At 59.7% G+C, this 23306-nt stretch overlaps 2 protein-coding genes across 6 annotated transcripts in view; both read right to left on the reverse strand.

Annotated features, from left to right (window-relative positions):
• Window positions 1-2010, reverse strand: part of GATAD2B (GATA zinc finger domain containing 2B) — a 66749-nt gene extending 64739 nt beyond the window's left edge. For both annotated transcript variants that reach the window (XM_084866799.1, XM_084866796.1), the window contains exon 1: window positions 1759-2010. The gene's annotated coding sequence lies outside the window, so the exon portion shown is untranslated. The remainder of the gene's footprint in view (window positions 1-1758) is intronic.
• Window positions 2011-7136: 5126 nt separating this feature from the next.
• DENND4B (DENN domain containing 4B) lies at window positions 7137-22892 on the reverse strand. 4 transcript variants are annotated; one of them, XM_084866689.1, is made up of 28 exons: window positions 22506-22892; window positions 20048-20387; window positions 19001-19253; window positions 18690-18759; window positions 18335-18504; window positions 18007-18251; window positions 17411-17477; window positions 17264-17322; window positions 16933-17077; window positions 16497-16672; window positions 16245-16345; window positions 15671-15886; window positions 14888-15033; window positions 14402-14541; window positions 14186-14312; window positions 13609-13815; window positions 12919-13047; window positions 11648-11822; window positions 11245-11412; window positions 10561-10952; window positions 10234-10356; window positions 9862-10031; window positions 9638-9779; window positions 9198-9437; window positions 8582-8699; window positions 8325-8490; window positions 8174-8238; window positions 7137-8071 (listed from the first exon to the last, which is right to left on the reverse strand). In XM_084866689.1, the coding sequence occupies exons 2-28, from the start codon at window positions 20362-20364 to the stop codon at window positions 7926-7928; spliced, it is 4473 nt and encodes a 1490-aa protein (XP_084722815.1). In that variant the 5' UTR covers window positions 20365-20387; window positions 22506-22892; the 3' UTR covers window positions 7137-7925. The 4 variants fall into 4 exon arrangements, with proteins under 4 accessions (XP_084722815.1, XP_084722813.1, XP_084722814.1 ...); XM_084866687.1 differs by lacking the exon at window positions 22506-22892 and adding an exon at window positions 21414-22446; XM_084866688.1 differs by lacking the exon at window positions 22506-22892 and adding an exon at window positions 21414-22444 and having other exon boundaries at window positions 9198-9434.
• Window positions 22893-23306: the final 414 nt, after the last annotated feature.

The following is a 23306-nucleotide window of genomic DNA, read 5'->3' on the forward strand; positions in this document are numbered from 1 at the left end:
CCCAAGAAAAAACTATCCTTAACCCAGCCCATCCCAAAACAGTCAGAGACTGGGATATCAGTCACCCAAAAAGCACAGCATCATTCCCAACAGGTGTGAGTCTTCCCTCACAATATATCAATCTCCTCAGTAGCACCTTCAGAAGTTGCCTCCCTCCCAATCAAGTACCAACAGAAATGCTACTTTAGCATTCTTATCATGAATGAATATGAATCCAAGTGGTTATCAGACTTTCAAGAGTCAGTGTATCAAAGAAAAAGAAAAACACACAACAAAGTTACCATTAAACTCCCAAGTAGGTTAATCTCCAACATATAGACAACATATGGACACCATGTTGCTGCCAGAAAGCAATCAGAAGTTCATCTGCATTGAAAGGGGGACTGGAGAAACATTTCTTTGCATTTTTGTATCACATTTTGTAAAAATAAATTTTTAGAGAGAAACGTGTTTCCAAAACTCAAAAACATCAGCTCTTCTCCAACACACGTCTGCTGAACCTGCTTTTATTCCCGCTGCTGAAAAGTCCAAATCTCTGTTGCAGCCTGCTTTTTTGCTTTGCTAAAATGATCTCCCAGCTCCGTTTCACACAAAAGGGCTTCGAATAATTATTGATCAGAAATGAGAAAACTGCTCTTGCGAGGCTACCGGATTCTCCAGATGACAGAAGCAGAAAAGGTTGGTAGTTAGTCACCCACCCACCCACCACAATGCCTCCATCTCTAACTCAGTGCCGGTCCTACGAGCCAACAGCTAGTGTGTCTGGGAGGAAGCTGATGCTGGGAAAGAGTGCAAAGAAGCTACCCGTACCTTTACGAGGGGAGAAAGGTCCCGGGCCAGCGAGTGGCACCCAAACCCTGGCACTCCCAGGAGCGGCCAGCTCCTCGGTGTAACTGAGAGCAGGGAAGCAAAAAGTACTCTAAGTCCCGGACTGGTTAGGGGAGGCTAAGTTCTCATTCCACACAGACCCTCAGGCAATGAGCTGGGATACGGATCCGGTGTGTCCCAGGAGCCCAGCTGAGGACAGGGGTGGCTTAGACGCTACAGAAGGTAAGTGTCCACCCAGACTGAGAGACAATTCCCTTTTCCTAAGGGGAGAGCGACGGGGGGACCGCGGACGACGACGACGAAATAAAGAAGGGGTCGGGTTCAGCGCTCCCGATTCCTTCGCCTAAATAAAGATAATTACCTCGTGCTTCCTTTACCCTTCAGAATCCCCCCCATCTGTCCCAACCGCCACCAAACACCAGACTGAAAGCAGGGAGCGGCCCCCGCACCCTGAGGGCACCGCTGGGGGGAGGAGGGTGGAAAGTTAAAAGAGGGGGGGCGCGTAGAGAGGAAAGAAGGGGAGCATGGCGGGCATGAGGCAGTGACTGAAAGCGGGGATGGCGGGGGAAACGGGGCGCGAGGGAGGTGAGAAAGAGTAAAAGGAGAAGGAATGAAGGGAGCCGAGGGCGCGCGAGGCCGAAGTGAAAGGCCGGGGCGCGCGCACGGAGCGGGGGGGAGGGGATGAGGTGAAGGGGGAGCGTGATGCGGGGGCGCGCGGTGCCGGGGTGGGGGGAGGGGGACGCCAGGCGGGGGCGCGCGGGCGGGCGTCGGCTCGCGGGCGCTTCCCCTCCCCCACCCCTCCACCTTTCCCTTCCCCCACCTCCGCCGCCGCCACCACCGCCTCCTCCCAGCCTCCCTCCCTCCCTTCCTCCCTCCTCACCGCCCCCGGGCGGGCGGGCGGCCAGGCTGGCCTAGGCCGGAGCTCCTCACCTGGCGGTGGCGGTGTAACTCCCAGCTAGCTCGCCTCTTCAGGCGGCGGCGGCGGCGTCGAAAAAGGAAGAGGCGACGGCACAGGGGGTCCCGTACCCTGCCGACGGGACGAAGGACGGAGGTGGGAGAGGGGGGCGGGCCGGACCGGGGCGGGCGGGCGGAGCAGACACTGCGGTACAGACGGGGGCAGCGGCGGCGGCGGCGGCTGCACCGGCGGCGGCGGCACCACACAAACAAGGACGCTGATTGGGCAGCTGCCAAGCGCCTCGGCTCCGCCTTACCCACACGCCACGACGCCCATTGGGCAGCCTAAGCCGGCCTCCCCGCCCTCTTCTTGTAGGCCCTACCAATAAGAGAGGGGATGCCGGGACTACACCCCACCCTTGAAGAGTGAGTGGCTGGCGAAGTGATGATTGGCGTACCTGAAACCCAATTCTAAACGGAGGAGGGGGATGGTCTAGCGGGGGCGCGTTAATGGGCACCTCGACCAGTCCCAGACACATCCGGGTCTTCAGCAGTCCATTAAGTGTCGGGGGTCAAAAAATCGCTTCAGGCTGCAACTTTACCTTGGAGACGTTTTGGTCCCCAGGCAGCCGCCGTACCCCAGTATCCCAAAACCGGGATTCCCCTTTGGCTAGCTCTCATTCTTCAAATTCTAAAGATGGGAACTGGCGAACGGCGCTGGGCTCTGCGTTAGGTGGTGTTTCATCCCGAGAAAAATCCATGAAATTTCACGAAAGAAGTAGCTTTAGGCGCTTAGGCCTTGCTTTCCATTTGGGGCGTGGCCTGTCTCCGTCTGCCAAAGGCCTTGAACTTCCTAGTCTTCATCGTACCCCAGCATGGTCTTGTCGTGACTAAACCATGGCAGCAAGAGAAAAAAAAAAAAAAGCAACTAGCCAAATTGCTGAGAAATTAGGGTGTGCAAAGCCCTCCTAGCTCCTTCTCTCGGGATCTTGTCTGGTTAGGTTCACAGTGAAGGAAACAGCCTTCTTATCCCACTCCCTCTAATCAACTCAAGGCCCAACTCCTCTTGCTATTCCCAGGAGCTGTCAGACCCACCTAAACTTTATTAGCATTTCTTGAGCACCTCAGTGATAAGCAACAAGTATCAGAATGTGTTGATGGAATTATAATAGCTGACGTTTTGGGAAAGAGACTGAGCTATACATGCATTATCAAGAGCTTTATATGGGTTATCTTACTGCTCGTAACTGTGGAGTAATTATTATCCTCATTTTACAGATGAGGAAAAAGGAGGTACAAAGTTAAAAATGCTAAGTGGCAGAGCTGAAATTTGAATACAGGTAGATAAAAAAAACAGGCACAGAGAGGTTAAGTTAACTTGCAAAGACCAAACAGCTAATTAGTGACCATGCAGTGCTTTGAGCCCAGAAACAGCTGATTCCAGAAGCACTGGAATATGTTCTTCAAATCATTTAGAAGTCGTGCTCTGCACTGGAAATTAAACTAATGAAGGGTGTCGCCACACACTAAAGAAGAACCCTGAACACACACACACATGCAGAGGCATGCCCCAATTCTTATTTTAAGTGGGTAAGAAAAACCTTGTTTCATTCTAGTATAGTGTCCAGGTAAAGAACATGGTCTCTGGAACTGGTTTGGCTCAGTGGCTAAAGCATCGGCCTGCAGACTGAAATGTCCCAGGTTCGAATCTGGTCAAGGGCATGTACCTTGGTTGCAGGCACATCCCCAGTAGGGGGTGTGCAGGAGGCAGCTGATAGATGTTTCTCTCTCATCGATGTTTCTAACTCTCTATCCCTCTCCCTTCCTCTCTGTAAAAAGTCAATAAAATACATTAAAAAAAAAAAAAAAAGGGAAAAGAAGAACATGGTCTCTGGAGTTAGACTGCCTGGGCTTGGATCTTTGTGTACCTCTTACCAGTTGTGTGATTTGGGAGCAAGTTAATTTATATTCTCTACTAGTGGCCCAGTACATGAAATTCTGCACATTAAAAGGGAATTAGAGGAAATATTTTAATATTGCTACCTGCCCTATTATACAAGTGTCAGAGATGAAAGAAAATTAGTAAAATGTATATGAAAATCTCCCTCCTGTCAGAGTCTGGGGCACACCACAGGACCCAGAGTCAAGTCCCCACCCACATGCATGCACCTTAAAATCACAGGAGACCCAGACCCAACAGGCCCCACCCCCATCAAGCCCCACAGGGCAGGGGGTGCAGCCTCAGGTCCCCGGCCCCAGTGCAGGGAAGAAGGGGCAGGGGCAAAGCCTCAGCTCTCCCAGCCAGGCCTCAGGTCCCTGCCCCAGGGCAAGGGCACAAGAGTGTGACGACCATTTCCGTATTAGCTCTTTATTATATAGGACTAGAGGCCTAGTGCATGAAATCTGTGCACAACACGGGGGCGGCCCTCAGCCCAGCCTGCACCCTCTCCAATCAGGGACCCTCAAGAGATAACTGGCAGTTGGACATCCCTCTTACAATCCAGGACCACTGACTCCTAACTGCTCACCTGCCTGCCAGCCTGGTCACCCCGAACTGCCCCCCCCACCCGCCCCCACCCTCCACTGGCCGGGTCACTCCACGTAGCCTGCTGTTCAGTCGTTTGGTCATCCCTCACTTAACCCCCCTGCCACCTTTGTTCGGTAGTCCATTCATTTGTTTCGGTCATGATGGCCCCTGGCTTTTTATATATCAGGATGCCTTAGTTTCCCTGTCTGTAAAAATGGGAATGACTGATAAGAGTACCGAGCTCATAGGGTAATTGCCCTCATGAAGGTATACTCCTCTTCCCTAACCTGCCTAAACCATGACCAGTCCAATGCATTCTCTGTATCTGAAGGGCCATTCTTCAAGGGCTGTGAGGAGACATAAGAAATATATTAGTGGATACCAGCCCAAAGAAGATACTAGTGAGTCCTAAGAAAATGCTTTCTAACAAAATTAAAAATCAGGCCATGGAGGGGGGACTTTCAATCTGAATAATCAAGTTCCAAGGAAGACAAGTAAGTGAGGCCACTGTTGTAATGTACATGACCTTTGCCCTATGCAGTCTCTGTTCATTTTCTTTTTTGAAGCTAACATTTATTAATTTCATATGGACTACATAATTAATCTTTTTTTAAATATATTTTATTGACTTTTTACAGAGAGGAAGGAAGAGGGATAGAAAATTAGAAACATCGGTGAGAGAGAAACATCAATCTGCTGCCTCCTGCACACCCCCTATTGGGGATGTGCCCACAACCAAGGTACATGCCCTTGACTGGAATCGAACCTGGGACCTTTCAGTCTGCATGCCAATGGTCTATCCACTGAGCCAAATCGGTTTTGGCTGCATAATTAATCTTTAAACAACCTCCCCAATTTGCAGATGAGGAAAAACTGAGGTATAGCAGTTAAGTAACTTATCAGATGTAATAAAATTAGTAAGTGGCAGAGATAAAAATTTAACTACAATTTTTCATACTCGAGCCTATAAATTTCAAAGTCTAGGAAGATAACCCAGCCAGTTTGGCTGTGGATAGACAGAATGTGGCCTACGGACCAAAAGGTCTGGGGTTCGATTTTAGCCAAAATCACGTACCTTGGTAGCAGGCTTCTGCCTGGCCTGGCCCCTGGTTGGAGCTCATGCCAGAGGCAACCAATGGATGTGTTTCTCTCACATTGGTGTTTCTCTGTCTTTCCCTCTATTTCCTACTCTCCCTAAAAGTCAATGGGAAAATATCTTCGGATGAGGATTAACAGCAACAACAAAATAGTCTGAGAAGAGAAATTGGGCCAGGTTATATGTGCATGTCCTTCCCCTCACACAGTTCCCGAAGCCACAGGACAGAGAAGCTATCAGATGCCATGATGATTACTTGATTCCTGGAATTCTCAGATATTCTGTGGGTAAAGAATTCTATAGTTCTGCACATCTGACTGTGGACCTCTAAAAGGAAGCCCCCAAATGAGAACCAGAAGCTGGAGGCAGGGTTGATTGGCATTATTGTTTGTGAACCAAGGGGCCCTCTAAACCAGTAAGATTGTGCCGTCTATTAAAGTAGGGACTGAGCCGAAACCGGTTTGGCTCAGTGGATAGAGCGTCGGTCTCGGACTGAAAGGTTCCAGGTTCGATTCCGGTCAAGGGCATGTACCTTGGTTGCGGGCACATCCCCAGTAGAGGGTGTGCAGGAGGCAGCTGGTTGATGTTTCTCTCTCATTGACATTTCTAGCTCTCTATCCCTCTCCTTTCCTCTCTGTGGAAAATCAATAAAATATATTTTAAAAAATAAAAAATAAAGTAGGGACTGAGCCCTAAAAATCTTTCCAGTGTCAGTTGGTGTAGCATATTACTAGGCACATTACACTCAACAGAAACTTGTGGTTTCAGGAAGGCAGTGGCTCCATTGCAGAAGGTCCCTGAGGATGATAAAGGGAGAGGTTGATTTTGGAGAATGAGGTCTGATCAGAACCCGGGGTGACATGAAGGTTCCCTCTGAAGAAGGCATCTCCTTCTCCCTGGCAAAACAGATGGCAGTTCCTAAGCCCCTGCTTTCCTCCTGTGCTCGACAGGATGGTGAAGGGCCCCCTGGCGTGAAGGGCCCAGAATTCAGAAGTAGCACTTTTTATCCACTGGTCTCACCCCGAGGAATGGAAAGGCTCCCGTAAATTATTTCCTCCATTGACACCCACACCCTCCTTCCCTAAGGCCTTTCTGTTTTGTTGGCTAATTCCCTCTGGTCTTTAGTTTTGCATCTGTTTGGAGTTGTTTCTGTATCTATTTCATTAGACAGGAAAGAAAGGGAGAACTCCAAGTAGGCCAAAGGGATTAGAAAAACGATGCCCGTCTCTCGGATGCCCACATGCAGTGAGCCCCTCGATCCTCATCCCAATCTTCCTGGCACTGTCCCCAGACTGAGACCCTGGCTGGAACAGCACTCCCTCCAGCTGGAGCAACCAAGGAGGCCCAGGATAACTGCCAGGGCTCCCAAGATGGCATGAGGGCCACCAACACCAACTATTGGGGAGCACGCCGTCATCCCCGTGGAGGTACTGGAGAAGCTGGGAGGGGACTGGCTGGGGGGAGAAGAAAGAAGGCAGAGATGAGCTCAGGGCCCCCAGAGAATGGAGTCTTTGTGTGGGCAGACAGATGAGGGACAAGGGGGCGATTGTGTGGGAGGGCCGGAAGTGCCACACAAACTGGCATCACCACCGCCAGCACCGGATTCACCCCTCTCCTGCCCTGAAAACTCCCTGTGCCTCAAGGGACCAGTCACAGACCTGGTTGGGGAGAGCCAGGTGTACCTGAGGCTGCAAGAGATGGAAAGGCGGAAGGGAGGATGTACAGCCAGGGGAGAAGGAGAGGTATCCCCCACCGTTATCCCAGACCCAGAAAACAGGAAGCAGAAGGAAAAAAAAAAAAAAAACAGAAGCAGCTTTTACTATATTTACATCCAACAAAACTTCGCAAGGAACCATCCTTATTGCACAGTCAGGGCCCTGGGCGGGTGATGCGTCCCCCGGGGGGAGTGGACAAGGAGGATTAGGGCTCAGAGGGGGCACCCAACTTTCCTGAGGAGACCGTGGACTCCTCCAGTTGCCGCCTCTTGAAATTTAAGGCGCTACAAAGCACTGGACCGCGGGACCCCACTCCCCTTCTCTTTTTCACCGTCCATAGTACCTTCGTACGCAGGGGGGCTGTGGCTCCAGAATAAATAACTTAAAATAAAATACAAATCCTAAGGTAGAAAGGCCTGGAGAGCCTTGGGCTCCTTCAGCAATTCCAGCGAAGAGGGGCCCTCCTTGATGGGGAATGGTAGTCCTCTCGCCCACTCAGTGGCTCTGTATCTTTCCAGTTGTTTTTTAAAACAAAAACCTATAAAATGGCCAGGGGAGTGCAGACCCGTGGGTAACTGGAGCGGGAGGTCCTAGCATAGGATGGGGAGAGACAGAGCTGTGCCAACTGTCCCCAGGCCTCCTCCAGGGTCCGCATGAGCACACTGAGCAGGTCGGAGAAGGGAGCTGTACCGTTTGGTAACCCTGGGTCCCTCTTCCCGCTGGCCCCACGTGGGGCCTGTGGCTGGGCACGTCTCCTGGCCCGTTTCCCAACTCCTCTGTGAGAGGAACAGGGAAACAGATGGTCTCTGGAATCTTTCTCCTTCACCTCCCCACTCCGGGCTGGAGCGGGGAAGCGCGAGGGTCCCTAGCATTCCAGAAGCGCTCCAAAGTATTTCCGGCAGTCAATGGCCTTCGGGGTGGGCATCTGTGCCCGCCGCTGCCTCAGCTCTTCCTTGCCCATGCTGCTGGCCAGCTTGTTAAAGGCAGACTTGTACCTCTTGTCGAAGTTCACTAGGGAAGAGGTGGAAGGCAGGTCAATAGGTAAGGAGTCCAACCCCCCACACCGGACCCCCAGATCCCTAAACTCTTCAGCCCCCCTGCCTGCACCCTCACCTATTTTCACGTGGTCCTTGCCCAAAGCAGCCATCGTCAGGAATAAGATCTCACGGTAGATGCCCCTGAAGTGGAGGCAGAAGGGCATGTGTGAGAGAAAGGGGATACTGAGACTGGTACAGGCCAGCTAACGCCCAGGTGGGAGCCATACCTCTGTAGGTGCAGGCCTGTGGGAGGGGGCCCTAACGTTTCTAGCAGGAGCCTTATCGCCTTGTGCACCTCATCGTGACCAAAATGGCACAGCACCGACTCCAGCAAGTCCAGGCTCAGGGCCGCAGGTACCGGGCCTGGCCACGCCACCCGCTGGGGGATCTGGCCTGGGAGAAAGGAAGGAAGGTAACCAGGATTACTGAGTCCTCTGGGTGTGGGACCCACCGCTCCCCGCCCTAGGCCAGACACCAGACTCACTGTGGACTCTCCAGAGCACGTAGAGAGGGGGGCAGCTGTTGGGGTCAGGGGTCAGAACATCCCACAGCAGCCGCACCTGCACCGATGCCGGGTCAGGCACTAGCCACGGAGACGGGGCCTGCGGGAGGCCAAGGAAAAGGAGACAGTGAGGCTCACGGAGGGTAGGGCGTGGACAGACGACGCTCCAAGATGCACAGGGACGTTGCAGGACGCAGCCAAAGAGGAGAGGGAAAGGAGCTCTCACCCCCGGGGGAACATAGGCTCTCTGAGAGCCAGGACTTTGTTCCGTGATCTGCTGTGTTCCCTGTGCCTAAACCCTGTGCCTGTGCTCAATACATATCGGTAAAACGAGCAGACAAACATGAATGAGTCAGCTTGGGCATTAAACAAGGCGTCTCATGCCATCTTATAGATGAGAAAGGGAACACTCATGCCATCTTATAGACGAGAAAGCCCAGGCTCCGCAGTGAAGGGAAAGGGTGAGACCTAAGACCAAGTTTAGCCCGACTCCAAAGCATGTGCTCTTTCTACAGAACGAAGGACACAGGGGACTGAGGCAGAGAGCCTGGAGCTGCAGCAGACACTCAGGAGCAGGGAACCTCCTGGGGGCACTGACCTGGGGGGGCGGGGGGCCACTGCAGGAGGCAAGCACCAGGCATGGCAAAATGCTGGGCAGGCGCAGCCGCTGGAAATACCACAGGAGGTTCCAGAAGATGATGGGGTGGGCAGCCGGCAGCTCAGGCAGCGCCAGCACCTCACTGCCCTCGTTCTCCACCAGCGACTCCAGCTCCTTGCGCAGCACCAGGGGGCTCAGGTACGCCCACGCCCCACCCTCGACTCGCTGGGAGGCACCCTGCTGGGCACACACGGGGAGAGCAGGGGTGGGCATGTGCCATGCCTCCATCCTCAGAGCCATGCTTCCACGTGCCCGACAGCTTCTGGGAGCCCCCGTGGCCTCCATGCCCATCTCTGGACAGAATCACTGCCCCCCCCCCACACACACACACACAGGGCAACACACACCCATTCCTCGCGCCCCTCTGGCCCAGCCCTTACCCCCACGTGCCCGTTGCAGAGCTGGGGCTCATCCAGGGCAAGGCAGAGCCTGCGGTCGCTGAGCACAGGGCCGGGGCCCCCTGGCACAGGAGCGTCTTTGCTGCCACCAGCACCAGCAGGGGCGGGCTTGGGGCTGGGAGCCCTGCAGGGGGAGAGCAGGAGGGTTCAGCGCGTGGGCCTCCACCTCCCTCTCCCCCCAGAAGCACCTGCCTCGCTTCAGGCACCTGGGCCGGGAGTCCACAGTCTGGACGCTGAGCAGGGGCACAAAGGGGCAAGCGCAGAAGGGGCAGGTTGTGTTGAGGTTGGAGTCGTCCGGGGCCCAGCCGGCCATGATCTCCTCGTCGTACACCAGCGAGTCACAGGCGCGGCACAGGGAGCAGCTGGACAGCAGGATCTGCGGGCGAGAAGGCCCCAGGAAGCAGGCCCTGCTTGGCCTCCCGCTCCTTCCCCTGTCCTCACCCCCCAACCCTCACCTCCAAAGCCCAGCCCAGCCCCCTGCCTCCTGCCTCCTCCTCCCAGCCCCTGCCCTGACACAGTGAGTGGGGGGGAATGGGGGGGGGGTGTCCCAGCTCATCCGTGTGGGAGGTTATCCTCACTTCCAGGGAAGGTGGCTGGGAGGTCCCGGGGGTCTCGGTGAGGCGCTCTGAGGAATGGCGAAGGCTCAGGCTGCTGACAGAAGCTTCTGAGAGGTCCCACTCACTGCCCAGAGAAGCTGAGCTCTACCACACACACACACACACACACACACACACACACACACACGAGAAAGCACGGTCAGCCAGCCCAGGCCCCTCTTCACCCAGGACGCTGACTGCCACCACCCCCCGGGGGGCCCTCTCGGGTTCCCTCCGCCCCATAAGCAGCGGCCCCTCCCCACCAGCCTCTGGGCGCTTTGGTGTCCGGACCTCCCCCTTGCTGGCTACCTCGGAGGCAGTGGATCCGGGGCGCTCCCGGGGGTGCAGAAGGCCGTCCATGGGGCTGCGGTGGGCTGGGGGAGGCAGGTCAGAGGGCAGCTCAGGCGGGGGAATGCGAGAGACGGAGGAGCGGCGGCGGGAAGGAGTGAGCAGCTGCTGGAGGCGGGCACCCAGCCCTCGCCGGGGGGTGCTGCTCTCATCCCGGTGCCCGCTGGCCTTGGGCACGCGCGCACTTAGCCCTTCCACGGCCTCCGCGGACTGGGCGCTCAGGGCTGAGCCAGAGCCCCCGGGGCTGCCTCCGGCTGCCAGCTCCTCCCCAGGCAGGCTCAGGTCTGAGAGGCTCCCGTCGTGCCAGGGCACCGGTGATGCCCGGGACTCCAGCACCCCCAAGGCCTCCATCACTGCAGGGCAGAGAAGAGTCAGGGGAGACGAGGCCCGGCCCCTCCCCCGGAGACGGAGTAAACACAGTTTCTGGCTGCACACACTCTGGCACCACCACCCCTATCATGACGGCATTCTGGGCGAGATTCCCTGAGTCTGCAGTCCCCACCGCGGAGGGCCACCCCTCCATCCTGGCCCTGGTCTTCCTCTCCTCTCTCTCTCTCTCTCTCTCCTCTCTCTCTCTCTCTCTCTCTCTCGCTGGCAAGTGGTTCGGAGAGCTGGCGGGGGTGTCCGTCAGTCCGGGGCACTCACTGTGGGCCACGCCAGCCTCCACGGTGGGCTGTGCCTCTCGGGCGCTGCCCAGGCTGCCACTCTTGAGCAGGCGCCCCTTGGGCGAGGCCGGGTCCCGCAGGCTTCGCCCAGCCCAAGTCGTCTGGCGCTGAAGGGGGCGGGAAGGGGAGGGCCGCTCCGGGCAGGGCTCTGTGAGAGAGAGGGAGGGCTGACAGGGAGCCAGGTCAACACCCAGCCCTCTGTTCCAAAACAGAACTCCTTGCACAGACCTGGGTTTGGAAGGTTCTTTGCAGAACTTTATCTCCTTTGTTACCGGCCGAGCGTCGTCTATCCACCCCCAGAACGCCCAGTGCCAAACAACAGGCCAGTCCCAGCTCTACATGCCAGTCCCAGCCCCAAGCCGGTGTCTCCAACCCCTTCCTACCTGTCTGCGAGCTGCCCGCCTCTTGTGCTGCCGCCTGCTGCTGCTGCTGCTGCTGCTGCCACCGCTCCTTCAGGGGCTGGCGGAACTGGGCAGCCCCCAGGACAAGGTTCCGAAGCTTGGCCCAGCGCAGGCGCCCGCCGGGCGTACCAGATGGCCACTTGCTCTCCAGCACAGCCTGCCGAGCACGGCGCCCATCAAGATGGCCTACTTTCACCCTCGGATCCCGGCCCAACCCCGCCTGCCTGTCCTGGAGCCCGGGGCCCACCTTCCCCTCCAGGCGCGCCCCCGCCCGGGACTGTTCTGCCGGTGGCTCAGCCAGGAGAGGCAGGTGGCAGCGGCCACTACTGACAGGGGGGTAGTAGAGGAAGCCAGAAGCAGGGAGACCATTTATGTCCAGACTCTGTTACTTCTATGGCTTTGAAAAAAAAATCAATTCACTTTTTGGTCTTGAGTTTTCTCATCTAAAAAACAGGAGCCAGCCCTAACCGGTTTGGCTCAATGGATAGAGTGTTGGCCTGCGGACTGAAAGGTTCAAGGTTCGATTCCGGTCAAGGGCATGTACTTTGGTTGCAGGCACATCCCCAATTGGGTGGGTGGGTGGGGGGGGGGGTGCAGGAGGCAGCTGATTGATGTTTCTCTCTCATCGATGTTTCTGACTATCCCTATCCCTCCCTCTCTGTAAAAAAAAATCACTAAAATATATTTTTTTAATAAAAATAAAAAACAGGAGGCAGGTTAGTGTCTTGGTCAAGGGCCTGAATTCAGGAGACATCAATATGCTTGTGCGCATATCCCACTTCCCTAACGTACTCACGCTGGGGCCCTGGACAAGTTACTGACTCTGCAACCTCACCGCCTGGTCTGTAAGGTGGCGATAATAATCCTCCCACCTCTTAGGGACAGTGGCGAAGATAAAACGATGTAAATGTATCCTGGCACACCGGCGAACGCTCAGCTTTCATTGGGAGGTAGCAGCACCTGCCTACCCTTGTCAGGGCTGTTGTGAATATCATGGCCTCGCTGACGGGCAACGAGGCTGCAGAGCTAGTAACTTGTCCAGCGTCCCACCGTCCCGAGCATGCGAAAACCCAGCGTAGGCGCTGAGACACTCCAGGAGCCCACGGACAGCCATGCTTACAGGACCTGGCTGGATGGTATGGGCCCAGCCTCCGAGGAGAGGGGGGGGGGAAGGAGCGGGTGCCAGGGAGCAGCCTCCTCCCCACGCACACACCTGGCACCTGCCGCTGCCCACCGCAGCCCCCCGCTGGTACCTTGTTGTAGTAGCCGTAAGTGATGGTGTTGGGCACGATGCCCGCCTGCCGCATGTCCAGCATGACCCGCACGGACAGCACGGGCTGCCCGTAGTGTGAGCACAGCTGCATCAGCACCCGGTAACACACCTGGGCCAGGGGAGGCACCGGGTGAGGGGGACTCACTCCCAACCCGAACCCTAAAGTAGGGGTGTCGAACTCAATCAGAGAAGGGGCCAAAATCTAAAATCCAGCCTAAATCGCGGGCCGAATGGTTTACTGAACAGTCATAAACTGACAATGTCATAAACTGACAGCGGAGTGCAGTGATGACAGCGCGGTGCGGGCCACATTGCAAGGCCTGGCGGGCTGGATTTGGCCCGCGGGCCTTGTGTTTGACATATGTGCCCTAAAGCCTCAGCAAGCACCTCTCCCAGCCTCTCCGGTTCTCACAGCCTTCCCAGGCCCCTGGCAGCTCCTGCAGCCGCCTGAGCGCCACCCACTGTTCCAGCCCACCCGCCCCCTCCAGCCCTGCTGTTGCTCCTGGTCAGGCTCATTCATCCAGTGACTCTTACCAAGCACCTGGCGACTCCAGGGCACGTGCCAACGCCCCCCCCCCCCCCCCGCCTTCCCGTGAGGTTTCCGGTGAATCGCCCTCTCATGGCACCCAGGACTGCACAAGCACACCGGGCACGGGGCGTGGGTACCCACCTCATCGGGCAGCACCACCTTGTGGCTCTCCATCTGGCGCAGCACGCGGTACGCCGTGTGCAGGGCCTGCACCCGGGAGGGTGCTGAGCGCACATAGGCCGGCAGGCACAGGAACCAGAGCCCATAGCAGTGCCCCAGCAGGCACCGGGCCCACAGCTCAGGCGCCGCCGCGGCCTTCTGCGCCATCCGCTGTGCCACCTTCATCTCCTAGATGGGGTAGGGGGCGATGACAGGGCAGGGCAGGCCTTAAAGTGCTGCGGGAGAAGCAGCCCCTTCCCTGAGGATAGGGGCTGTGTGTGGAGGAGGCAGGGGGGTTGCTGCACACACAGGCTTCAGCCCCAGAGCCCTGGGCAGAGAGGCCACGCCCCTGAGCATGGGCAGAGAGGCCCTGGGTCCCCAGAGTGCTCAGAAGATGGAGACAGTGACGACGGCGATGGTAACCATACCAAATGTCTTCCGGGCCAGGCACACGGAACCTTCCTAACAACCTTACGGGATCGGTGCCATCACGTGCGTTTGGCTGAAGAGCCATAGCCCTTGGCTGAGCCCTGGCCTCCGAGGGGCGCCTGCTGCTTACCTGTTTGGTGCGGCGAGGAGCAGGGCTGCTCGGGGCGCTACGGGGCGGGCCAGGCACAGGCAGAGCCCCGGTTTGCTCCTGGGGAGATTCAAACAGCTCAGCCCGCAGCTCTGGAAACCCATCGTAGCTGGAGGGGCAGAGAGGCAACGTCAGGGGCGGTCAGCACGCGGCTGGCTGCGCGGCCTCGGAACCGGTGCGGGCGCCAGGGGCTCTCACCAGTACTGGGGAGCGGGCTGGCTGCCCTCTGGCACCGGGGGCTCCTCCGGAGGCGTGATGAAGACCGTGAGCTCGCTCCCCGACAGCTCCTCCAGCTCCACCAAGGGCGTCAGCTCGGGCTTCTCCTGCTCCGGGTGGACCTGGGGCGGGCGGGACGGTACGAGAGTGAGCATCACGTGGGGCAGGGCCAGCGTGTCCAGGAGGTGGCAGGGGGCATCTCCCGGGAAAGCACACCCCGGGGGGAAGGAGTGAGTGCGCCGAGACGTCACCAAGGTCCTGGGATACGGCGAGGGGCGGGGGAGCGGCGTCGGGAATGGAGAGATGGGGTGTACGTCAGCCAGCCCCGTGTGATTACACGGGCTCTGCGCTGAGTCACCGCCATCACCGTCACAGCCAAGACACAGAGCTGTGCTGATCGTGGCCCAGGGGTGGCCGGGAGGACAGCAGAGGGCAACGGGCACCGAGAGAAGGGACAACGCTCAAAACCTTATCAACGCAAGAGTCAAAGAATTCAAGGGCAGCGTGCCGAGCAGAGCCAAAGGAGCACTCCTCGATGAACTGCGAGAACATCTGCGTGTGCAGCAACTGCGCGTACAGCTTGTGGCTGGAGCGCTCCCGGGACTTGAGGAAACCTGAGGGCAGGGGGCCGGGGCAGGGGAGGCGATCGCCAGGCTTCCCACCACAGCCACCCCCCTGGCGAACCCCCCCCCGCCCCCCGCCCAGCCAAGCTCCATCTCCTTGGCCCCTCTGACGGGACCCCACACTCCAAGCCGACTGGTCCAGCTCCCCAGCACCGCGGCCCCATGGAGTCCCTTTTGTCTGTGGGTGGTACTCCCTCCCTCTCCCTGGGGCAGGGGTCCTCAAACTTTTTAAAGTGGGGGCCAGATCACGGTCCCTCAGAGAGCTGGAGGGCCGGACTATATGAACTACTAATTCCTACTGTAACACCTCGGCTGCGCTCACTGCCCAAAAAACCTGGCAGGCAGGATCAGACTCCTCTGCGGGCTGCATGTGGCCCGCGGGCCGCAGTTTGAAGACCCCTGCCCTGGAGCGTCTCCAGAGCAGGGTCCCTGAAGGGAGATCTGCCCCCGAGGGCGGCTCACCACAGGCCTCCCCGTGCCCACCCCAAACCCAAGGCCCCAGAGGGCAGGCCAGCTGGCCCCTCTCTGTGCCCTGACTCCCTCCAAGCCCAAAGGGGTGTACGGCTCAGAGCAGGTGCCATAAGAATGCCTGCCCCCAGCCGCCCTGCCCCGGCAGACGGGCGCTCACCCTGCAGGGAGAACAGGTTGTCCACGTCGCGAGCCCCCTCGGAGGGCGCCTTGGTGAGCGGGCGCAGGAAGTCCCGGTAGCCCTTGAGCAGACAGGCCATGAAGCGGAGGAAGGCGCCCTGGACCTCGCGCTCCAGCCGGTCCCGGCGGCCGCACACGGCCTCGTAGTCCGTCAGCAGGAACTCCAGGGACGCCTCCTCCTCGGGCCCGGTGTACGCTGCGGACCAGGGCGGCCTGAGGCTGAGAGCCAGCCCCTCAGGGCCGGTCCGGCCCCCGCTCTGCACCGCGGCCCCGCTACCTCCCGCTGGTAAACGGCTTTGCACCAACGTGGCCTGAAGAGTTAGTTACCCCGAGGCACGTTACATGCCTCCCCAGCGATCAGCTGGTCCTTCTCAGTCCCTCCAGGAACACTAACATGATAACATTCCTCCCTCCTGCTTACGTTTTCCTCACTCCCACCAAATGAAACCCTCCCTCCTCGAACCCCCTCAGGTCAGGCCTGGCTGCCCACAGGCCTGCCGGGCCTGGGGCTTAAGGCCGATGACAGTCTCCAGCCTCCCACCCAGGCCTCTCACTCTGATCCAGCTGCTGGTACAGGGTGGTCAGTGTGGCCAGCAGAACCTTGTAGGGCCTGCGGGGCAGGGCCCGAGGGGTGAGGGGCTTCTTTTCCTCCGTCCTAGGGGAGAAGCGGAAGGAAGAAAAGGCCGTGGGGCTCCCTGCCAGGCTCCCCGACTTTGCCCGGGGAGGCCCCTTTGGCACCGAGGTGGCCCTCCGTACACCTGCCCGCAGCTCCTCCCCGCAGCCCCCGAGCGAGCCCAGCGTCTTACTGGAAGAGCGTGTTGGTGTCCAGATCCACACAGATGACGTCAGGAGGCGGGTCGTGCAGGTCAAAGTAGCTGGAGTGGATGCCCACGATGAAGGGCACGGGGGCGCTCAGCACATCAGCCAGCGCCAGCGGGCACACGGGGATGTAGGGGCACTGCCAGTGCAGCGGGAAGATCATCTGGAGCACCAGGGAGTGAGGAGCAGTGAGCAGGGGGGTGGGGGGTGGGGGGTGGGGCAGCTGGGGGGCGGGAGGGTCCCTGGCTTCTGGGTGGTGCCTGTGGACACTGTGGAGGGTGGGCTGAAGGAGAGCCCCTGGTGGGAGCTGAATGTCCCTAGAGACTGTGCCAGAGGAGAAGACTGAGCACCCCCCCCCCCAGGGAAGAGCCCGGGAGGGATGGGGTCCCCTGGAAGAACGTTCCGGGGAGGGGGGCCACTCACAGAGACGAGGGCCTCGCAGACGCTGGTGAGCAGGTCCGGCCGCAGCGAGTGGACCAGCAGTTTGTGCTCCGTGAGCACGGCCAGCAGCAACGTGACGGCCAGCTCGGGGCCCAGGTTCTGCAGCAGCTGCAGGAAGCTGGCACCGCTGTGGGTCACACCAATGTGTGTGTGCGTGGGGGGAGAGGGGCAAGTCACCAGGAGACCCTTTCCAAGTCACTGGGCACAGACACCGCCTGGGCCCAGCCTGCACAGACCTCAACAGCTGTGCCCACCTGCCTGGCACCTACCGTGTCCTTGGTCATCAACCCTCTCGCCCAGCTTGGACACATACCTGAGGGGCAGGGGGGAGGACACAGGCTGGCAGAGGAGCAGGTTGTCATGGGGAGACATCTGGGGGGCAGAAGAGCCGTGGGTCAGGATAACAGAGGCTGGCCCCTGCCCTCCTCCCGCCCGGCCCCAGCCCGGCCTCCGCCCTCACCTGCACCAGGATGCGGGGTCTCTGCGGGGACGGGAAGGGGACGCTGTGAATGAAGTGGGAGATGTGCCTGGCGGGGGGGGGCGGAAAGAGTAAGCGGGTCAGAGGCGGGGTCCCCAGTCTACCTCCTCCCCGCCATCACCTTCCCGCTCCTCAGCCACCCGGCCCCCAGAGCTTCCTCCCCCCTGACCTCGCCTGGAGCAGCCAACGGACAGGACGTGCCCCCAAAATGTATACACACTTTGAGAGCCGATAGCTCCGTTTTGAAATGAAATGTATTTGAACGAACACCGCCTTTATAAGGATCCAAAGTGTGTGCGGACATTTTGGGGACACCCTATAGATAGAGTTCATACAGACAAGAAAAGAGACCCCCTCCGAGCATGCGAGCCCCTTAGCTGGCAAGTGTAGGCTGGGTTCCAGCCCCGCTCCCCCGTAGCCAGTGGCACTTTGCAATGTGTACAACCACACTCGACAGCCCTGATCCCCACTCCTCTGTCCACCTCCCCCCACCCCCTTCTGCTCCATCCTACTCTCTCCCATCCCTCCTGGCCTGATCCCCTCAGGCCCCTCCCCAGTGCCAGGGGGGCCATGCTCACGCTTCCAGGGGCAGGCGGTGGGGGCCGGAGACGGAGTAGCGGTAGAGGAAGGTGAGGAAGGCGCGGAAGGCGGGGAAGGCGGGCCAGCGGGACAGCACGGCGATGGCGCGCCGGCTGCGCACCGCCCGGCCGCCCAGCGCCCGGCCCCGCTCCACGGCGCTCAGCAGGCCCAGCGCCCGCGACTGCCGCTCCGACAGCCTGGCCCGCGGGAACGCCTCGTAGAACTGCAGGGCCGCGCCGTACACCTGGCGGGGGGCGGGGGGGGGGGGGGGCGCAGTCAGGTGGGCCCCGCACAGCCCGGACCCCCTCCCGCACCCCACACACCCACCTTGTTACCCGCTGCGCCCGTCAGCACGAAGGTGGAGAAGACGGGCACCGGGTACTTGGTCTGGGCAGGCCAGCACTCGATGGTGGCCCCCATGGGCAGGCAGAAGACGGGCACGGACTCGGGCAGCGGAAACGCCTCGTTGTCCTCCTCCGGGTAGCGGCCCAGCAGCTCTGCACCCGGGACGGAGTGGGGGGCGCCCAAAGGGAGGAGGGTCCATCAGGCGCCAGGGGGAGGCACAGGGGGGAAGGGCCACATGGCGGAGGGGAGTCCCAGGGACAGTGACAGTGACAGCCAAGAGGAGCAGGGCAGAGGGACACGGAGGGCCACGGGGTCAGAGGGACAAAGGGCCGCTCACCTGCCTCATACACCAGCGTGTTGGCCTTGGCCAGGCCCACCTTGTAGCACAGGTACACCGCCGGGCCCCACTGCCCGGGAGAGAGCGAGAGACAAGCAGATACACACCAACAAAGGTTTCTCCACCACCCCTCCGCAGTCTCCCGTCTTTAGAATCCCCACTCAGCCCGGTCCCCCAAGACCAGAGTCCACCCTGGGCCCGCGCCCACCATCAGAGGCCTTAAGCCGGGCATGCATGCCCTGTGTGCCCAGTGCCCGCACCCTCATGCCAAAGCAGTGCCGGTGTCAGCCCGGGGCCCGAGCCCCACTCACCATGCCGGGGTTGAGGTTGCGGGGCAGTCGGCAGTAAGTGTGCGGAGTGCCCTCACCCTTGCTGGGCAGCACCAGGCAGAGGTCGGTGATGCCCAAGGCATGCAGCCCTGCCCCCTCCGCTGCCCGCCGGTAAGTGAGGTAGGTGCGGGGGTGCCCGGGGCCTGGAGGGGCCAGGTTGGCAGAGTGGCTGTAGGGGGTCGTGTCTAGGACTTGGAAGCCGGGCTTGGGACGCTCCTTGCCCTCATACAACACCCTTGGCACAGAGAATGGAGAGAGGTGTCGAGCCCGGGGCAGAGGAGAAAGACCCCCGTCCTGCCAGGTCTGCCTACGAAGTCTACCTATCTGCCCCCTAAACCCGACCCCGGGGCTCACTCACTGCTGACCCCTGCCCCCGAGAACCTGAGAACCTTGTCTCTTCTTCCCCATCAGCAACCCCTCAGGCTTTCCATGGCTTTCCTACTCATTAACAAATGCTAAGAAGCCAAGACCGGTTTAGCTCAGTGGATAGAGCATCGGTCTGCTGATTGAGAGGTCCCAGGTTCGATACCGGTCAAAGGCACATCCCCAGAAGGAGGTGTGCAGGAGGCAGCTGATTGATGTTTCTCTCATCGATGTTTCTAGCTCTCTATCCCTCTCCCTTCCACTCTGTAAAAAAATCAATAAAATATATAACTAGATAAATAAACACTAAGAAAAAAGTTATCATTTTCGGACTCTGCTAAGTCCCTTCCATGGACGATCTCATTCAATCTTCTCCGCCACCCCCTGCGGAGGTATAATTTCCCCACTTTATTATCCATGAGGGAGCGGGCCAGAGGGGCTCACACCCTGCCCGAGATCAGGCAGCTGGCATGTGGCAACGTTCGTACCAGGACCCAAACCCGTGTGAGGGCTAAGTGAATAAAAAGCTCAGTCCCTTCTCTCCGGCCCCTGGCCAGCCCACTGTCTCCCCGTTCCCATTGCCTACCCCTCATCCCTGCCTCTCCCTGCCTCGCCCCTCCCAGTCCCTCCCAGTGCCCCCTGGTGCCAGCGGGGGCGGGCACCCACCCTAGCTCCACGAGGGGCGGCTTGTCGCGGCCCCTGCGGTAGCAGATGACAGGCTGAATTCCACTCAGGAGCCCAGCGCTGAGCTCCAGGGGGTGGCCCCCCACCGAGGCCTGGATGCACGTGTAGCCCTGGGGCACCTCCTCGCCCAGCGCCCTGGCGATGACTGCCACGTCCGTGATGGGCTCCGCCGGCCGGGGCGCGCGCAGGGGCCCGCTGGCCTCAGGCACCCACGTGTCCTCAGGAATGGGTGCTCCGCTCCCCGGAAGCCCGGCTATCACGAAGTAATCCACCAGCCGGGGGGGCCGCTCCTCCGCCATGGCCCCCCCCTCACTCACTGCATCTGCAATGGTCAAGGAAGGCTGGTGTTGCCGTGGCAACCGGGGTGCCTCCCCCACCCACCCACCTTGCTTCCCTCCTCTTCCTAGCCCCTTCAAGGAAAGGCAGGGTCAGTGGTCAGCCAATCCTGGACTCTCCCGCCTATGACATCACCAGGCCTTCGGAGCCCTTCCACAGCTTCTTAAAGAGACCAGGACCCTCTCTGAGGGTTCTAGCCCTCTCCCCGAAGGACCCAAACTCCACTCCACCACACACAGCCAATGTGGGCTCTGACATCATGTTGTTCCTCTATCCCTTTTAAAGACCCCTCTCCACTGAAACCGGTCTGGCTCAGTGGATAGAGAATCGGCCTGAGGGACTAAAAGTTTCCAGGTTCGATTCCGGTCAATGGCATGTACATTGGTTTCGGGCACCTCCCCAGTAGAGGTTGTGCAAGAAGCAGCTGATCGATGATCCTCTCTCATTGATGTTTCTAACTCTCTATCCCTCTCCCTTCCTCTCTGCAAAAAATCAGTAAAATATATTTTTTTTAAAAAGACCCCTCCCCTCCTCAGCCCATACCCATACCGAGTTATAATAGGTCAGTCTTTTCTGTAGTGGCCTGCAATGACATCATTCATTTTGGCCCTGACATCATGCCAACCTTACAGGGTTTGTTTTTTGTTTTTTTGTTTTTAAGGGGTTTTAGCTTCCTGACTCTAGTTATGACATCCTAAGAACCACATGAGCCTGTTCATGTTCTTAAAGAACCCACCTTTAGACCTTGGGGGCACCCAAGTGTCCAGAAAACCCACAAAACCCAAGCGTTAGAGTCCTTCCACCAGGCTCACGTGTCCTTTCTCCTCACCTAATTCCACTAAGCTGACAAAAACAAAACACAAAACCAAACAGTGCCCGCCCCCCTCCAGGATCCTCGGGTTATGGCCAGGGAGGACAGAGGCGGCTGTGGGAAACAGCCCCGGCCGCCCCAGGCCCTGCTCCAGGAAGCCCCAAACCAGGCCCACCACAGTCTCCAGGAACTGGGTCTCACCTGCCTCCATGGCCAACCCCCGGGAGTGGGAGCCCGAGGGCCCTGGGGAGCCCCGAGGCGCAGAAGCCAGGGAAGAGCTGGGTGGGTGGCTTGCGGCAGAGGGCAGGAGGAATGGGGTGCTTCGGAGGGGAAGGGAAATGACTTCCTGGAACCGTGGAGGGGAAACTGTAGCTCAGCCCAGCTCAGCGGAAGTCGGCCCATGGGTGTGTGCTGGGGGAGGCGGGGGTACCATGGAAGGCGCCAACACAGCACCATGCCTAGCGGCACCTCGGACTGATGGGCCCCCAGCGAAGAAGGGGAGGCTCAGCGTGGTTCCAGGATGCCCAGTCCTACTCAACCTCAGAGAACTCTGAGGAGCAAGGGAATCTCATGAGGCCAGGTTGGCCTTCTCCTCAATATGGCTGCTGGACACACACACACACCTCCAGCTAAATTTAGCCTCCACGTCTGGAAGATGAAGCCAGGAGTCAGTGTCAGCGGCCTGATTTAGCTCTGGGGCACAACCGCATCCCTCAGCCACTGCAGGCGAAAGGGCGCCCTGTGCCCCGGGCGGGCGGGCGGGCCGGAGCCCTTAGGTGGGCCGGGTGGGTGGCCCCGACCCGCAGGACCTGCTCCTGGAGCCTCCCTCACCCGGCCAGGGAGCACCCTGCACAAGGCAGCGCCTGCCGCCTGGGGATGAAGGCCAGGGGCACGGGCCCCACTCGGGGTCCCAGCGCCCGCACACCAGTCGATGAGGAGCTGGGCGGGGGCGGCGGGCAGGTGGAGCCGAGGAAGGGGCAGGAGCACCGGGGACAGGGGCAGGGGCAGGTGCGCCAGCCGCAGGGGACGTGACAGCAGCAGCAGCAGCAGCAGCAGCGCCGCGTGACCTGAGCCGGAGGGAGGGGTGCTCTGGCTGAGGACCCGCAGGAGCAACGGGGGTGCAGGGCGCGGGGCGCCGCCAGCGAACTCCCCTCCACTTTCACTTCCCCAGGAGAGAGGAACCGGAACCAGATGTGCCACGCCAGGGAACAGCTGGGGGACCTCCTCCCGCCCGGCACCCCCTCCCTTTCTTCCCCGCCCGCCCGCCCGCCACGCGCCCCGTCCGGCCCCTACCTGCCGGCCCTGCGACTCCCTGGCCGGCCGGCCCGCGGCGGCGGCGGGGAGAGTGGGCTGGCGGGCTGGCGGGCGGGCGGGCGGGCGGTGGGCTACCCGGCCCCGGGCATGGCGCACCCGACTTGGGCGCCACTCCCTCCCGGGAGGGAGGCGAGGGGAGGAAGGAGCGACAGCCCGCGGGGCGCGGTGGAGGGAGATCCCGGCGCTGCCTACGTCCCCAAAGCGCTGCGCCACGCAGGGCACCGTGCTGCCCTGCAGCTCACTCGGGCGGGCGCTCCTCCGGGCTCCCGCTGGCTGGAGGCGGGGTGCTCCTCCGAGTGTCCCGCTTTCGCCGCTCCCCCACACCCCCACGGGGACGGTGGGCGCAGCTGCTCCCCTCCTTTCCCCCCCCCCCCACCCCTACACGCCCTCCCGGGCCTGTGGCCGTGACCCTGGCGGCGCCTGCCCAGCGCCCGCCCAGCGCCCATCCAGCGCCCAGCGGCCTGCAGGGCGACCCCTGGCGGCTGGGAGGGCCCCTTGCACCCAAGCAGCTTCTCACCAGCTCAAACGATGCTGCTGCAGGACACTAACCCGGCGGCCCCTCAAGTCCAAGGCGATCCTAGTCAGATATGCAAGGAGGGCCCTGAAGGCCTGGGCAGCGACACCCAGGTGGCTGCCCCTACTTCCAGGTTTAGGGCACGTTGTAGTCCCTTCTCGCCTAAGCCAGAGCTCTCAGTTCTCTTTTCTGAAAATGACAAAGCTTTGGAAAGAGGAAGAGGGAAGACCAGGAATGCAGGGTGTGAGGAGAGTAGTAGAGGTGAG

This window comes from Pipistrellus hanaki (assembly GCF_964339955.1).
Source record: "Pipistrellus hanaki genome assembly, chromosome: 18".
NCBI lineage: Eukaryota > Metazoa > Chordata > Mammalia > Chiroptera > Vespertilionidae > Pipistrellus > Pipistrellus hanaki.

Coding starts and splice junctions, on each gene's coding strand:
- DENND4B (XM_084866687.1), bottom strand. Junction 18,760..19,000: donor GCAACCTCAACCCCGGCATG/GTGAGTGGGGCT, acceptor TCTCCCGGGCAG/TGGGGCCCGGCGGTGTACCT. Junction 17,323..17,410: donor GACCCCGCATCCTGGTGCAG/GTGAGGGCGGAG, acceptor TCTGCCCCCCAG/ATGTCTCCCCATGACAACCT.